The sequence below is a fragment of the Entelurus aequoreus genome, linkage group LG07, assembly GCF_033978785.1.
Source record: "Entelurus aequoreus isolate RoL-2023_Sb linkage group LG07, RoL_Eaeq_v1.1, whole genome shotgun sequence".
Taxonomy (NCBI): domain Eukaryota; kingdom Metazoa; phylum Chordata; class Actinopteri; order Syngnathiformes; family Syngnathidae; genus Entelurus; species Entelurus aequoreus.
Genome location: NC_084737.1, coordinates 63820738 through 63837342, shown reverse-complemented (window position 1 = coordinate 63837342; position 16605 = coordinate 63820738). Strand labels below are relative to the sequence as shown.

General features: G+C 39.2%; 1 protein-coding gene across 1 annotated transcript in view; it reads left to right on the top strand.

Annotated features, from left to right (window-relative positions):
* The first annotated feature begins 1103 nt into the window (after positions 1-1103).
* The window catches only part of dnase1l1 (deoxyribonuclease I-like 1), a 30170-nt gene continuing 14668 nt past the window's right edge, over positions 1104-16605 (top strand). Inside the window, exons 1-5 of the mRNA XM_062054194.1 lie at positions 1104-1151; positions 8737-8891; positions 10921-11009; positions 11088-11177; positions 14241-14353. Coding sequence (XP_061910178.1) covers positions 8745-8891; positions 10921-11009; positions 11088-11177; positions 14241-14353 — 439 coding nt within the window. The 5' untranslated portion in view covers positions 1104-1151; positions 8737-8744. The remainder of the gene's footprint in view (positions 1152-8736; positions 8892-10920; positions 11010-11087; positions 11178-14240; positions 14354-16605) is intronic.

Sequence of the window (16605 nt, the reverse complement as noted above, 5' to 3'; positions counted from 1 at the left end):
AATGAGAAAGTGTGTCCAAACTTTTGGCCGGTACTGTATATATTTTTAGTTAAACCAGTGCAAAACTCAAAATAAATAAATAAAACAAAACCACAATATAATTCTAATAATAATAAAAATGTAAATGATAAATATACATAACAAAATCACCTTTCCAGTGGGATACTTTAAAAGGTGCTTTGTTACCAACATATTTTTTCTAAATAAATGATCCACTTCCACTATAATAAATAAGTCTTTGTCCATATTTCCTTTATAAGGTCCGGCCACATATTCCGAGTAGGCGTCCAGTTTGTAACAGGATGGCTTTATAAATAAATAATGATAAATGGGTTATACTTGTATAGCGCTTCTCTACCTTCAAGGTACTCAAAGCGCTTTGACAGTATTTCCACATTCACCCATTCACACACACATTCACACACTGATGGAGGGAGCTGCCATGCAAGGCGCTACCAGCACCCATCAGGAGCAAGGGTAAAGTGTCAAGGACACAACGGACGTGACTAGGATGGTAGAAGGTGGGGATTGAACCCCAGTAACCAGCAACTCTCCGATTGCTGGCACGGCCACTCTACCAACTTCGCCACGCCGTCCTTTTAAAGATCTATTTTATCCTATCTTGTCCAGATACATAATTGGAATATTATATCCCAGCACTTTAGTCATGACCGGCTGTACTACTTCCCAAAATGATTTTAGTTTTGCATATTTAAAAAAAAAAAGAAAAAAGTATATGATGTGAATTCAATGATTGTCTCCAACATGGCTGAGGTATTAATAATATTTTACTTGTTCCAAAGCATTCTATTGTTTCATTACATTTTTGTTGATGGTCCCTAAACGAATAACCACTACTTTTGATTTGAATGTATTGCGGTTGTAGGCAAATCAATCACACTTCAAACAATAAACATGTTATGAAGTAATAACATGTTATAAAGGTCTGACTTTTAGGTACCACAAAGTCTTCTATGATTCCACTAGACTGGAGTGAGTGACAACCGATGGTCTCCTCCCACAGTCACAAAAAAAGCAGAGTAATGTGCAACAGGAAGTCCCGCCCACAGGAAACAGTCAGGCTTCTCTGGCTTCAGGTTTCACAAATGAGGAAGCAGTCAGGAACACACAAGCGGTCAAAGAACAAACGGGTAAGAGACTCTTCTAAAACACACAAATTAGGTCAGGGAAGCATTTCACTGCAGTGTGTGTGTGTGTGTGTGTGTGTGTGTGTGTGTGTGTGTGTGTGTGTGTGTGTGTGTGTGTGTGTGTGTGTGTGTGTGTGTGTGTGTGTTGTAGCATTACAGTTAAAAAGAGAATCTCCTGTCTATAAATACTCTGCTGGGTATGAAAGTGTGCCAAGCAAAGACTCCATTTGCTTCGGTTAGTCTTTCTTGAAAAATGTGGAACCGGGAATTGGAAAAATTCATTTCCACATTTTTAGCGTGACTCATCTTTGATTGATTGATTGAGACTTTTATTAGTAGGTTGCACAGTGAAGTACATATTCTGTACAATTGACCACTAAATGGTAACACCCGAATAAGTTTTCAACTTGTTTAAGTCGGGGTCCACTTAAATTGATTCATGATACAGATATATACTATCATATATACTATCATCATAATACAGTCATCACACAAGATAATCACATTGAATTATTTACATTATTTACAATCAGGGGTGTGGAGGGGGGGGGGGAGGATATGGACATCAAGTAGTGGAGAGAGAGAGAGAGAGAGAGAGAGAGAGAGAGAGGAGAGATGAGAGAGAGAGAGAGAGAGAGAGAGAGAGAGATCAGAATGCATAAGAAAAAGAAAAAGTATCTGCATTTGATTGTTTACATTTGATTATTAGCAATCCGGGGAGGGTGTTAGTTTAGGGTTGTAGCTGCCTGGAGGTGAACTTTTATTGCGGTTTTGAAGGAGGACAGAGATGCCCTTTCTTTTATACCTGTTGGGAGCGCATTCCACATTGATGTGGCATAGAAAGAGAATGAGTTAAGACCTTTGTTAGTTCGGAATCTGGGTTTAACGTGGTAGTGGAGCACCCCCTGGTGTTGTTGGTTATGGCGGTCATTTACGTTAAGGAAGTAGTTTGACATGTACTTCGGTATCAGGGAGGTGTAGCGGATTTTATAGACTAGGCTCAGTGCAAGTTGTTTAACTCTGTCCTCCACCTTGAGCCAGCCCACTTTAGAGAAGTGGGTAGGAGTGAGGTGGATCTGGGGTGGAGGTCTAGAAGTAACCTGACTAGCTTGTTCTGAGAGGTTTGGAGTTTAGATTTGAGGGTTTTGGAGGTGCTAGGGTACCAGGAGGTGCATGCGTAATCGAAAAAGGGGTTGAACGAGAGTTCCCGCCAGAATCCTCAAGGTGCTTTTGTTGACCAGAGAGGAAATTCTGTAGAGAAATCTCGTTCGTTGGTTACCTTTTTGATTACCTTGGTTGCCATTTTATCACAGGAAAGGTTAGCCTCTAGAATGGAACCTAGGTAGGTGACCTCATCTTTCTGGTGATAACAATGTCACCTACTTTTATGGTGAAGTCATTGACTTTCTTAAGTTTGATGTGGGACCCAAACAGGATGGATTCTGTTTTACCCAAGTGTATGGATAGCTTGTTTGTCAGCGAGCCAGGTGCAAGTTCTACAGAGCTCAGCACTGAGGATTTTCTCCACCTGTGACTTGTCCTTGCCGGATACCAGCAAGGCAGAGTCATCCGCAAACAAAAACAATTCACAGTCTCATGCCGATGACATGTCGTTTATGTATATTAGGAACAGTAAAGGTCCCAATATACTGCCTTGGGGGACTCCACAGCTCACCGAGAGGGGGGGGGGGGGGGGGGGGGGCACGGTGCCGTTCACCTCTACCACCTGCTCCCTCCCCTCCAAGTAAGATTGCATCCAGCTCCATGAGGTTTTGTTAAATCCGATTGCTCTGAGCTTATCCAACAGTATAGCGTGGTTAACGGTGTCAAAGGCCTTCTGAAGGTCCAGCATGACCATGCCGCAGTATTTGCCCGCGTCCACCTCATGTTTGATGTGGTCGGTCAGATAGAGAAGGCATGTGTCAGTGGAGTGGTTAGTTCTGAAGCCGGATTGGAATTTGTACATGAGTTTATTAGTGGCAAGGTAACTATCGACCTGTTCATAAACTATTTTCTCCATTACTTTCGAAACGGAACTGAGAATAGAAACAGGTCGGGTAGTTGCCAGGTTCCAATTTGCTTCCTTTTTTAAGAGGGGAGTTACTCTTGCTATCTTAAAATCTTTTGGTACTTGGCCTTGTGTAATTGATAGGTTTATTATGTGCGTGATGATCGGGGCAATGATGGAGGCAGAGTCCTGAGGAATCTGGAGGGAATATTATCAAGGCCGGTGGCCTTGTTAGGGTGTGAGCGCGCTCAATTTTTTAAACACCTCATCAGCTGTGACCATTTCTAATTTGAAATCATCGTTGGATACTCCTAGCTTTCTGTAGAAGGCTTTAATGTGTTCTACACCAAAGCGACCAGAGTGGTGGGACAGCTTGTTGACAAGAGTTGCGGCTATGCTGGTGAAAAAGATGTTAAGTCTGCTAGCTACCTCCATTTTGTCTGTAATGAGGGAGTCACCCTCCTTGATGCTCATGTTGGTGAGTCTTGTTTTAAGTTTCTGGCTGCAACCAGGAAGCTGGTTGTTGAGAATTTTCCAGAGCTCACGTGGCTTATTTGTGTTTTCCTCTATTTTGTCGTTAATGTAATTTTTTTTTAAAGGATTTAGTCAGGTTGGTTGACTTATTTCTTAATTTATTGCATTGCTTTTTGAGAGTTGAAAGGAGTAATTTGAGGTTGATATTATTGGGTTGGTTATCTACTTCTGTTTTACATTTTTGGTATTCAGAGTATTTCCTGTCTCTGTCTTTTATGGCAGTTAATAGGTCCGGATTCATCCATGGTTCCGAGCGGGCTTTGATCCTGACTGTTTTCACGGGAGCCATGTGAAAGCCATATCTTTAGGAACGCCGTTTTGAAGCGATCCCAAGCAACATCGACCAGGTTGCTCGCGAGCACAGGGGACCAGTCCCACTCATCTAATTTTAAATTGAAATTGTCATTGGAGTATTTTTTGAGGGATCTGGATTGGGCTGTTATGTGGCCATTAGTTTTAGGTTTAGCTATTTTACGGGTGCAGAAGGTTAGATAGTGGTCGCTAAGACCACAGATCATGACCCCACTATTTTTTATTTTAGGCCGGTCTGAAGTGAGAATGAGATCTATGGTTGATTGGGTGGAATCACACACCCTTGTGGGTAGCGCTATTAGCTGGGAAAGACCGTGCAGATTACAAAACTTGCTGAAGGATCTGAAGACAGGCGCATCTTTGCGTTGAATATCTGTGTTCAGATCCCTAGTTATAATTTTCTCCATGTTGTCTGTCCCTGCCAAGCATTCTTCCAAAGCCCCATAGAAATCACTCTGATTAGGGGGTCTATAAACAGTCCCTATTAGTACCGGCTTAGCGTTTTTAAATTTGATTTCCGCCCACACAGATTCCAGGTCATTGTGGTTAAGATCAGTGCGAGTTATGTATTTAATATCCTGGTGAATATACATACAAACGCCCCCACCGTGTTTATTCCTATCCTTTCTGATAACCGAAAAGTTTTGTATTTCTATCTCTGAGTCAGAAATACTTTGATCAAATTTGGTTTCAGAGAAACACAAGATTTTTACCTTCGTGTTGAGGAACATTTCTCTGATTTGGTCAAGTTTGGCTCCAGAGAGACTGTTCACATTAAGGTGGATGATGTGTAGTCCACTGGAACCAAAAAGAGCATCAGAGTCCGCTGTGTTGTGGTACTGACCAGAAAAATTGTTGGTTATTATTGCTGTTGAAGTTGAAGAGCAAGGACAGAGAGGAGAGAGAGAGAGAGAGGCATATTGATCGTCCTCCAGGTGAAGGGGGAGGGAGAGGGAGGGGGAGGGGCGGAGTTGGAGAGGGGGAGAGGGGGAGGCCAGGTAGGGTTGCTGTGGGTGAGCTTTCAGTTTAACCCCAGAGTCCGAATAACTAATAATCTAAATGATTAACATCAGACAACCCCCGGGAGGAAAATGTAATCAGCAGACTTGGGGGATGTTCATGCAGTTGTTTAAGTGAACAAAAAACTGTCGGTCGTTTCAAAAGGCAACTTTCTGGATTTAAGAAAGACTAAAAGAAAACAAGAAAATCAATCAATCATTGTTTATTTATATAGCCCTAAATCACAAGTGTCTCAAAGGGCTGCACAAGCCACAACGACATCCTCTGCTCAGATCCCACATCAGGGCAAGGAAAAACTCAACCCAATGGGACAATGAGAAACTTTGGAGAGGACCGCAGATGTCTAAACATAAACAATAAGGATTCCGATTGGCTAAGGAAAAGCAATGGTGAACTATGTGTGGCTGGATGAAAGTCATATTCAGTGATGAATGGTGAATCTGTGATGATGCTGGAACTTTTGTTTGGTTTTGATTCCAATGAGATTTATGAAGACAACTACCTGAAGAAAAGATGCACATTTCCACACTCACTGAAGATACGGGCCATCGTTACATCTTCAATAAATGAAAGTTGACATTGTGTCTCTATTCCATCAGTAGAAAGCATGTTTGGGGATGATGACATCATTTTTCCACATGAATGTGCATCTTGCCATAGATTAAAGTTAAAGTTAAAGTACCAATGATTGTCACACACACACTAGGTGTGGTGAAATTTGTCCTCTGCATTTGACCCATCCCCTTGATCACCCCCTGGGAGGTGAGGGGAGCAGTGGGCAGCAGCGTAGCCGCGCCCGGGAATCATTTTTGGTGATTTAACCCCCAATTCCAACCCTTGATGCTGAGTGCCAAGCAGGGAGGTAATGGGTCCCATTTTTATAGTCTTTGGTATGACCCGGCCGGGATTTGAACTCACAACCTACCGATCTCAGGGCGGACACTCTAACCAGTAGGCCACTGAGTAGGATAAAGCACGAAGTGTCAAACGTTTCCTTGAAGAAAGATACAAAAAGTGTAGATAGAAGAAAATGGTGGATGACAAGGCGATCTGACGACAGCAATCAGAGAACGTTGGTGCAAGATTGATGAAGAGTTGTTTGTCACTCGTTAAGTCGCAAGTTCTTATAAAAGCCAGAGGTGGTGCAACGAACTACTCGTGGTGTGTTGGACTGTTTTTTTTGTTTTTGTTTTCATCGTTTTTTTGCTCAGAATTGAGTGATTCCATAAGTAAAGTACTTTTTTTTTTTTTTTTTTTTTTTTTAATTTAATTTTTTTTTTTTTTTTTTAATAATGTCCTGCCCAGCTTCTCATGCAAATCATATAGTAGATGTAGATGCCCATTTCGGCTGTTCAGATTTACTTTACAAAAGAGAAGTGTAGGATACTTCTCTTGTTGACTTATTTGTATTTGACTTTATTAAATGTATTTACCGTATATTATCATTTGGTGCAGCCGGGCCGGAGCAGGAGGGGATAGAAAGAGAAAAAAAAGGAAGATAGAGGGGGGAATTGTGGGGACAAGAGGGGGATTAGACAGAGAGACAAAAACAACAACAGCAAACACAACAACAACAACAGAGCAACATCAGCAAATACTACATGTACAAATATGATGGTAAAAGTAATAGCAAATAAGCAGTTACTGAAAATGAAAAATAATACAGAAATGACAATGAGCATTATTACATTAAAAATTAAGCAATATGAGTACCAATAGAAATAGCGCTATTGATAATAAACAATACCAATACTTTACCTTTATTATCAACAATACAATTGTTCAAATGCAACAATAAATATACGTAATGATAGCTTGAGATACGAAAGAATGCAGAAAAATGGAGGGGAAGAAAGAGAAGCAACCTACATTAACCTTGTAGATTGTTATAGTAACATATAGGTTAAGCTTTGTCAGTGTGCCATGTGTTATACCCAGTTTACCCTAGGGCAACAACGTTAATATATGTTTGATGAAACGTGATTATGTGCATGAGTGTATGTGTGCATATGTACTTGTATATGTACAGTATGTGTATATGTGTGTTTGTACAGTGAATGTATATGTACAGCATGTGTATACAGTATGTGTGTTTGTACAGTGAATGTATATGTACAGAATGTGTATGTGTGTGTTTGTACAGTGAATGTATATGTACAGTATGTGTATGTGTGTGTTTGTACAGTGAGTGTTTATGTACAGTGTGTGTATATGTATGTTTGTACAGTGAATGTATATGTACAGTATGTGTATACAGTATGTTTGTATGATGAGTGCGTGTGGAATGTACGAACTTTGAGTGTGTAAATATGTACTGTATTTGTATATGTATGTGGGAGCGTAGGTACCTATGTATGTGTGTATGTATGCAAGTGAGTATATGTGAATCTGCATGAACAATACATTTGACTCCCAGTGTGTGCGGGAGCCAGAGTACGGCCCCAAAATACATTATATATATATATATATATATATATATATATATATATATATATATACTACCGTTCAAAAGTTTGGGGTCACATTGAAATTATTTTTGAAGGAAAAGCACTGTACTTTTCAATGAAGATAACTTTAAACTAGTCTTAACTTTAAAGAAATACACTCTATACATTGCTAATGTGGTAAATGACTATTCTAGCTGCAAATGTCTGGTTTTTGGTGCAATATCTACATAGGTGCATATAGGCCCATTTCCAGCAACTATCACTCCAGTGTTCTAATGGTACAATGTGTTTGCTCATTGGCTCAGAAGGCTAATTGATGATTAGAAAGTCCTTGTGCAATCATGTTCACACATCTGAAAACAGTTTAGCTTGTTACAAAAGCTACAAAACTGACATTCCTTTGAGCAGATTGAGTTTCTGGAGCATCACATTTGTGGGGTCAATTAAACGCTCAAAATGGCCAGAAAAAGAGAACTTTCATCTGAAACTCGACAGTCTATTCATGTTCTTAGAAATGAAGGCTATTCCACAAAATTGTTTGAGTGACCCCAAACTTTTGAACGGTAGTGTGTGTATATATATATATATATATATACACACACACGTATATATATATATATATATATATATATATATATATATATATATATATATATATATATATATATATATATATATATATATATATATATATATATATATATATATATATATATATATATATATATATATATATATATAAAATAAATAATAAAAAAAGAAATACATAATAAAAAAATATGTAGAGGTTGATTCTGTCATTTGCTCCTCATAATTGATAACTCCACATTGTTTTACTCTGATCTAAAAATGAAACTGTTACAACCACAATTTATGTTCTTGATTTCTGTCAGTGTTTCTCAAAGCCAGGTAGTTGCCGTTTCAAATGTTTATAGTTTTGTCATGTCTGTTATCAGCTTTTTTTTCCTACAAAAAAAATTGTGACTCATATTAAGAGCACAACTCCAAGGCTAACATGACAACGCTGACTGATAATAAACCAACCGCAAGTGCTGCAACAAAAGTGATAACAAATGTGACATCTTTGTTTACATGCGGTCTTCTGACAGAGTAGCACTTATTACAACTTCTATAGAGTCACTATGTTGTTCAAACAATTACACGGTTGCACGGATGGTTGTTGTTTCCACATATACCAAATGCATGTTCAATCATCTCTGCCTCATACTACTGGAACACGATTACAATCTCTCACAATCTTTCACAGCGGTGGAAATGAGGCACACTTTGGTCCTCCTGCTCGCCTGTTTGGCTGCGTGTGGCGTTCAGGGGGCCTCAGAGTTCAAGATATGTGCCTTCAACCTTCAGCACTTTGGGGAATCCAAAGCTGGGAATGACGACGTCATGCACACATTGGCCAAGGTGAAGTAGGCAGGGGAGAACACGAAAAACTGTTTGACTCGTGGCTCAGAACTGGACTGGGGGTTTGGGGGGGTCCAGACGCTGAAGATGAGGAATATGGAAATTGGTTATGTCAAGTTTAGTGAGTCACCAAACCTTCAAGTGCTTTAGGTGCTCCTGAATATGTCATTGAATCATGTGTATGTGTGGGCTTATATACTGTAAATACACCCTGTTATTAACAGTACTCTGGTATTTAGACCGTGGCATCATTGTTGAAATATAAGTTACTTTTTAAAGTATTAAAAGGACTGGGATTACAAAATTAATTTTTACATTTCAACTGATACTTAAGAATCAATACTCAACTGTACCTATTTTTGGTACTTTGGTGTGTCTTTAGGTGATAATAAATGTTACCAAGTTTAATAATTATTTATTTTATATTGATTAAAATTAATTAACATTAATTATGCAAAAATACAGTTATTTGATAATAGTAAAATCTCGTTCACTAACGTTGAACAGTGAGCTGATTATAACGGTACTGTCCAGTTGTTACATCTTGTTTTCTTACACTTTTGACTAAAATTTGCAAGTACGCATTCATTTCAGTTTGTCCTAGTTGTGTTGCCGTAGTCAGGAAGTAGTCTTTGCCATTGAGTTGAATGTGCCAGTCGTGTCTTTTGTTGATTCCTACAAAGTGTTTATACTGTAAGTATTGAGAGGTAATCATTATCGTCATCAGGGTATTGTTAAATGTGCGCAAAAAGTACTAACACACACACTGAAATATTTGACAGAGCTGAAAAGACGTACTGTAAATGTGTCTTGTAGCATTTGAGCTTGTTAGCAATCAGCGTACTAGCTGCTTCTCCAGGAAATGAGCACCAAGGGGTACGAGGTGCGGTACGGTTTTACAATACTTACAATTTGAAGCGGTAATACTAACCGCCTGGAATATTACCACGGTTTGTCTATATCACTGGTTCTTAACCTTGTTGGAGGTATCGAACCCCACCAGTTTCATATGCGCATTCACCGAACCCTTCTTTAGTGAAAAATAAAAAACATTTTTTTTAAAATTCAAGACAAAGTTATATGTTTTTGGTAACACTTAGTATGGGGAACATAGTCTAAGTAACAAAGACTTAATTTAAAGTTTTTTGGACACTATGGGAACATATTCTAAGTAACAAAGACTTAATTTAGAGTTATTTGGTTAGGGTTAGGGTTAGAGGGTTAGGGCCAGGGTTAGAGGGTTAGGGTTATAATAAGGCCATGCCGAATAAGGCATTAATAAGTACTTATAATGACTAGTTAAGAGCCAATATGTTACTAATTTGCATGTTAATAAGCAACTAATTGATGGTGAATATGTTCCCCATACTAAAGTGTTACCATGTTTTTTTACTGGTGCACAAAATGAACCGTGCATGAACATCACCTTGTTCAAAGAACAAAACCAACACAGTGCATAAACTCACAACAAATTACACACCTGCAAATCAGTGTGATTTCTGCTGTTGCCGTATCCGTAATAAGCCGATAGGGAGAAGTTTTTATTTACACGATGAGTCGGGTGTGTCTTGACCTCCGCTGAACCCTTGAGCCCGACTCACCGAACCCATAGGGTTTGATCGAACCCAGGTTAAGAACCACTGGTCTATATATTGTTACAGCCCTATTTTAAGTGTTGTACTTTTTACACACCAGCTGTTTGATTGTAACGTGCATCTTACTTGTAGTTTTCATTAACACATTTGGAGGTGTTGAAATTGGCATGTAGAATCGCTAATGCTAATCAGTAGCATGTACAGTATATGTCATATGTAATGTAACTTAGCATCAAGCTAACACATTTTGAAAACAATTTTTGTATGTTTGAGCACTTTCCGTCAGACAACATTTCTTTAAAATAAAACATAACTTAGTTGTGTGAGGGGGTGGTTTTGTGAGCTAATAATAACTTCATGAATATTTGCAGGTTGCAGATGAAGTGCATTTATCTTGTCTGTGTCTAAACAAGTCATTCTTCCTCCACTTCCAGATCATCAGTCGGTGCGATGTGAGTCTGCTTCAGGAAGTGAGAGACAGCAAACAAAGAGCTATACCCATGTTGCTTGAGCGTCTTAACAAGTGATTAAACACGCACACGCACGCGAGCGCACACACGCTCCCATGGTATCAAACTATTGTTGTTTCCTCAATATTCAGGTTTGATATTCATCACCAGTATGACGCCGTGGCGAGTGAGAGACTTGGTAGATCGGAATCCTACCAGGAGCAGTATGTGTTTGTCTACAGGTACGCAATACACATGACATCATTGATGTAGAGAGACACTTTCATGCAATATTTGTCAACAAAAATAATGAATTTGAAGTAAAACATATTATCAAACAAAGATTCCATTTAAACCATTTTTGGTTGCAAACCTTTTTTTGTTTAGTTTTTTTTTTTTTTTTACAGTTGAAAATAATTTTTTGGGTTCCAAATCGTCTTTTTGGTTGAAAATAAATTTTTTGGTCCCAAATCTTTTTTTATTTTTATTTTTTTTGTAGATATGACTCAACTTAGATATTGTGGGCAAGACATCATTTAAATCTAAACATTATGTTGGAATCGTCTTGTTGGTCATGTTCGCTCACTCCTGAAGTAGTCAGCAGTCATCATCTGAGACTGACCAATGAAAATACTTCTTACATTTTGTTCATTGGAGGCCCTGCTCACAATATTTAAGTTGAGTTGTAACCCCCCTGCCCTCCCCCAAAATATTTGCAATTCAAAAACGTTTTGCAACCAAAACAACGATTTGTAACAAAAACATGTGCAACCCCCAAAAATATATTTGTAATCAAAAAACAATTTGCAACCAAGAACAAATTTGCAACAAAAAGATTTTCACAATATTATGTCAGACTCACTTGACATCCATTGCTTTCGGTCACCCCTAGAGGGGGGGTATGCGGTCCTCTCCAATGTTTCTCATAGTCATTCACCGACGTCCCACTGGGGTGAGTTTTTCCTTGCCCGTATGTGGGCTCTGTACCGAGGATGTCGTTGTGGCTTGTGCAGCCCTTTGAGACACTTGTGATTTAGGGCTATATAAATAAACATTGATTTATTGATTGATTGAAAAACTATTTGTAATTGACAGAAAAATTGGCAACCACAGAACAGTTTTGCAACCAAACGATTGTAACCAGCCAAAAATTATTTGTTAAAAAAAAAAATTACTTTCAGAGAGAAAAAACTATTTCTAAATGTGTGACAATCATTGGTACTTTAACTTTAATCTAAAAACGTTTTACAAAAACAAAAAAAAGATTTGTAAAAAAAACCCAAAAAAAACAAAACAAGGTTTGCAAAACAGAAAAAAATTGTAACCAAAAAAACATTTGCAACCAAGAACAAATTTGCAAAAAAAACTATTTGTAATTCACAAAAAGATTTGCAACGATTTACAAAAAAACATTTGCAACCTTAAAAAAATGTTTGTAACTAAAATGGATTTGCAACCGAAACAAAAGATTTGTAACCAAAAAACGATTTGCTACTAAGAACACATTTGCAACAAAAACTATTTGTAATTGACAGAAAGATTTATAACCAAAAACATTTGTAACCCCCCAAAAAAGATTTTCGGCCAGAAAAACGATTTCTAATCAAAAAACGTTTTGCAACATTTTTTTTTTTTTTAAATGACAAAAAATGCTATTTTTGCACAAAAAAAATTGTTATCAAAAAACGATTTGCAACCCACAAAAAATTGCAACACGAAACTATTTGTAATCAAAAGAAAGATTTGCAACTCCCAACATTTTTTTTTACCAAAAAACGATTTGCAACCAAAAACAAATTGCAACAAAAAATATTTGTAATTGACAGAAAGATTTGTAACAAAAAGAGATTTTCAGCCACAAAAACAATTTCTAATCAAAACGTTTAGCAACAAAAAAAGTAAAAAAAACAAACAAGGTTTGCAAAACAGAAACAAAATTGTAACCAAAAAATGATTGCAACCCACAAAAAATTGCAACACAAAACTATTTGTAATCAAAAGAAAGATTAGCAACTCCCAAAAATATTTTAACCAAAAAACGATTTGTAACCAAAAACAAATCCATCCATCCATTTTCTACCGCTTATTCCCTTTGGGGTCGCGGGGGGCGCTGGAGCCTATCTCAGCTACAATCGGGCGGAAGGCGGGGCACACCCTGGACAAGTCGCCACCTCATCGCAGGGCCAACACAGATAGACAGACAACATTCACACTCACATTCAAACACTAGGGACAATTTAGTGTTGCCAATGGGGCGGCTTGGCGTAGTGGGTAGAGCGGCTTTGCCAGAAACCTGAGGGTTGCAGGTTCGCTCCCCGCCTCTTACCATCCAAAAATCGCTGCCGTTGTGTCCTTGGGCAGGACACTTCACCCTTGCCCCCGGTGCCGCTCACACCGGAGAATGAATGATGAATGAATGAGTTGTAAAAATGAATGATGGGTTCTCACTTCTCTGTGAAGCGCTTTGAGTGTCTAGAAAAGCGCTATATAAATCTAATCCATTATTATTATTATTAATCAACCTATCCCCAGGTGCATGTCTTTGGAGGTGGGAGGAAGCCGGAGTACCCGGAGGGAACCCACGCAGTCACGGGGAGATAATGCATTGCAACAAAAAATATTTGTAATTGACAGAAAGATTTTTAACAAAAAAAAAGATTTTCAGCCACAAAAACAATTTCTAATCAAAAAACGTTTAGCAACAAAAAAAGTACAAAAAACAAAAAAAACAAGGTTTGCAAAGCAGAAACAAAATTGTAACTAAAAATGATTGCAACCAAAAAAAGTTGCTAAACAATTTGTAATCACAATAAATATTTGCAATGAAAAACATTTGCAACCCCCCAAAATGTTTTTATAACCAAAAAACCATTTGCAACCAAGAACAAACTGCAACAAAAAAAAAGATTTGCAACCACAAAAAGGTTTTGCAAACTAAAAACTATTGTAACAAAAACAATTTCAATCAAAAGATGATTTGCAACAAAAAAATTGTAAAAAGAAAAAAATATTTTCAGCCAGAAAGAAAGAAAGATTTGCAAACACAAAGTTTGGCAGCCAAAAACTATTTGTAACCCCCAAAACCATTTACGACTAAAAGATGATATGCAAGAAAAAAAGATTTGTGAAAAATATTTCCAACCAAAAAAAAGTTTGCAATCAAAAAGATGATTTATAACGATTCTTTAAAAAAGAAAAAAAAGATGTGCAATTTCAAATCTTTTTTTTGTTTGTCAAAAAAAGGCCCACATTTCCCTCTATAAATGTATGAAATGTCACACAGGTGTGTGTGTTACTGTGTGCAGGGTCGATACGGTCAGGGTGACCGGTAAGTATCAGTACCCTGACAGCAGGCCGGGAGACGAGGACGCATTCTCCAGAGAACCCTTTGTTGTCCGCTTCAAAGCTCCTAAGACAGGTGTGTTCCTACGCTCCTGGTTTTTAGTTCCTGTGGTGTCACAGTCACACACCTGTTGTTTGTCATGTAGTCACAATCACACCTGTGGTTTGACATGCAGTCACAGTCACACACCTGTTGTTCGTCATGCAGTCACAGTCACACAATTGTTGTTTGTCTTGCAGTCACAGTCACACACCTGTTGTTTGTCTTGCAGTCACAGTCACACACCTGTTGTTTGTCATGCAGTCACAGTCACACACCTGTTGTTTGTCATGCAGTCACAGTCACACACCTGTTGTTTGTCTTGCAGTCACAGTCACACACCTGTTGTTTGTCATGCAGTCACAGTCACACACCTGTTGTTTGTCTTGCAGTCACAGTCACACACCTGTTGTTTGTCATGCAGTCACAGTCACACACCTGTTGTTTGTCTTGCAGTCACAGTCACACACCTGTTGTTTGTCATGCAGTCACAGTCACACACCTGTTGTTTGTCATGTAGTCACAGTCACACACCTGTTGTTTGTCATGCAGTCACAGTCACACACCTGTTGTTTGTCATGTAGTCACAGTCACACACCTGTTGTTTGTCATGCAGTCACAGTCACACACATGTTGTTTGTCCTGCAGTCACAGTCACACACCTGTTGTTTGTCATGCAGTCACAGTCACACAGCTGTTGTTTGTCATGCAGTCACAGTCACACACCTGTTGTTTGTCATGCAGTCACAGTCACACACCTGTTCGTCATGCAGTCACACAGCTGTTGTTTGTCATGCAGTAACAGTCACACAACTGTTGTTTGTGATGGAGTCACAGTCACACAACTGTTGTTTGTCATGCAGTCACAGTCACACACCTGTTGTTTGTCTTGCAGTCACAGTCACACACCTGTTGTTTGTCATGCAGTCACAGTCACACACCTGTTGTTTGTCATGCAGTCACAGTCACACACCTGTTGTTTGTCCTGCAGTCACAGCCACACACCTGTTGTTTGTCATGCAGTCACAGTCACACACCTGTTGTTTGTGATGCAGTCACAGTCACACACCTGTTGTTTGTCATGCAGTCACAGTCACACACCTGTTGTTTGTCATGCAGTCACAGTCACACACCTGTTCGTCATGCAGTCACACAGCTGTTGTTTGTCATGCAGTCACAGTCACACACCTGTTGTTTGTCATGCAGTCACAGTCACACACCTGTTCGTCATGCAGTCACACAGCTGTTGTTTGTCATGCAGTAACAGTCACACAACTGTTGTTTGTGATGGAGTCACAGTCACACAACTGTTGTTTGTCATGCAGTCACAGTCACACACCTGTTGTTTGTCATGCAGTCACAGTCACACACCTGTTGTTTGTCATGCAGTCACAGTCACACACCTGTTGTTTGTCCTGCAGTCACAGCCACACACCTGTTGTTTGTCATGCAGTCACAGTCACACACCTGTTGTTTGTGATGCAGTCACAGTCACACACCTGTTGTTTGTCATGCAGTCACAGTCACACACCTATTGTTTGTCATGCAGTCACACACCTGTTGTTTGTCATGCAGTAACAGTCACACAACTGTTGTTTGTCATGGAGTCACAGCCACACAACTGTTGTTTGTCATGTAGTCACAGTCACACACCTGTTGTTTGTCATGCAGTCACAGTCACACACCTGTTGTTTGTCATGCAGTCACAGTCACACACCTGTTGTTTGTCATGTAGTCACAGTCACACACCTGTTGTTTGTCATGTAGTCACAGTCACACACTTGTTGTTCGTCCTGCAGTCACAGTCACACACCTGTTGCTCGTAATGCAGTCACAGTCACACACACCTGTTGTTTGTCATGCAGTCACAGTCACACACCTGTTGTTTGTCATGCAGTCACAGTCACACACCTGTTGTTTGTCATGCAGTCACAGTCACACACCTGTTGTTTGTCATGTAGTCACAGTCACACACCTGTTGTTTGTCATGCAGTCACAGTCACACACCTGTTGTTTGTCCTGCAGTCACAGTCACACACCTGTTGTTTGTCATGCAGTCACAGTCACACAGCTGTTGTTTGTCATGTAGTCACAGTCACACACCTGTTGTTTGTCATGCAGTCACAGTCACACACCTGTTGTTTGTCCTGCAGTCACAGTCACACAGCTGTTGTTTGTCATGTAGTCACAGTCACACACCTGTTGTTTGTCATGCAGTCACAGTCACACACCTGTTGTTTGTCCTGCAGTCACAGTCACACACCTGTTGTTTGTCATGCAGTCACAGT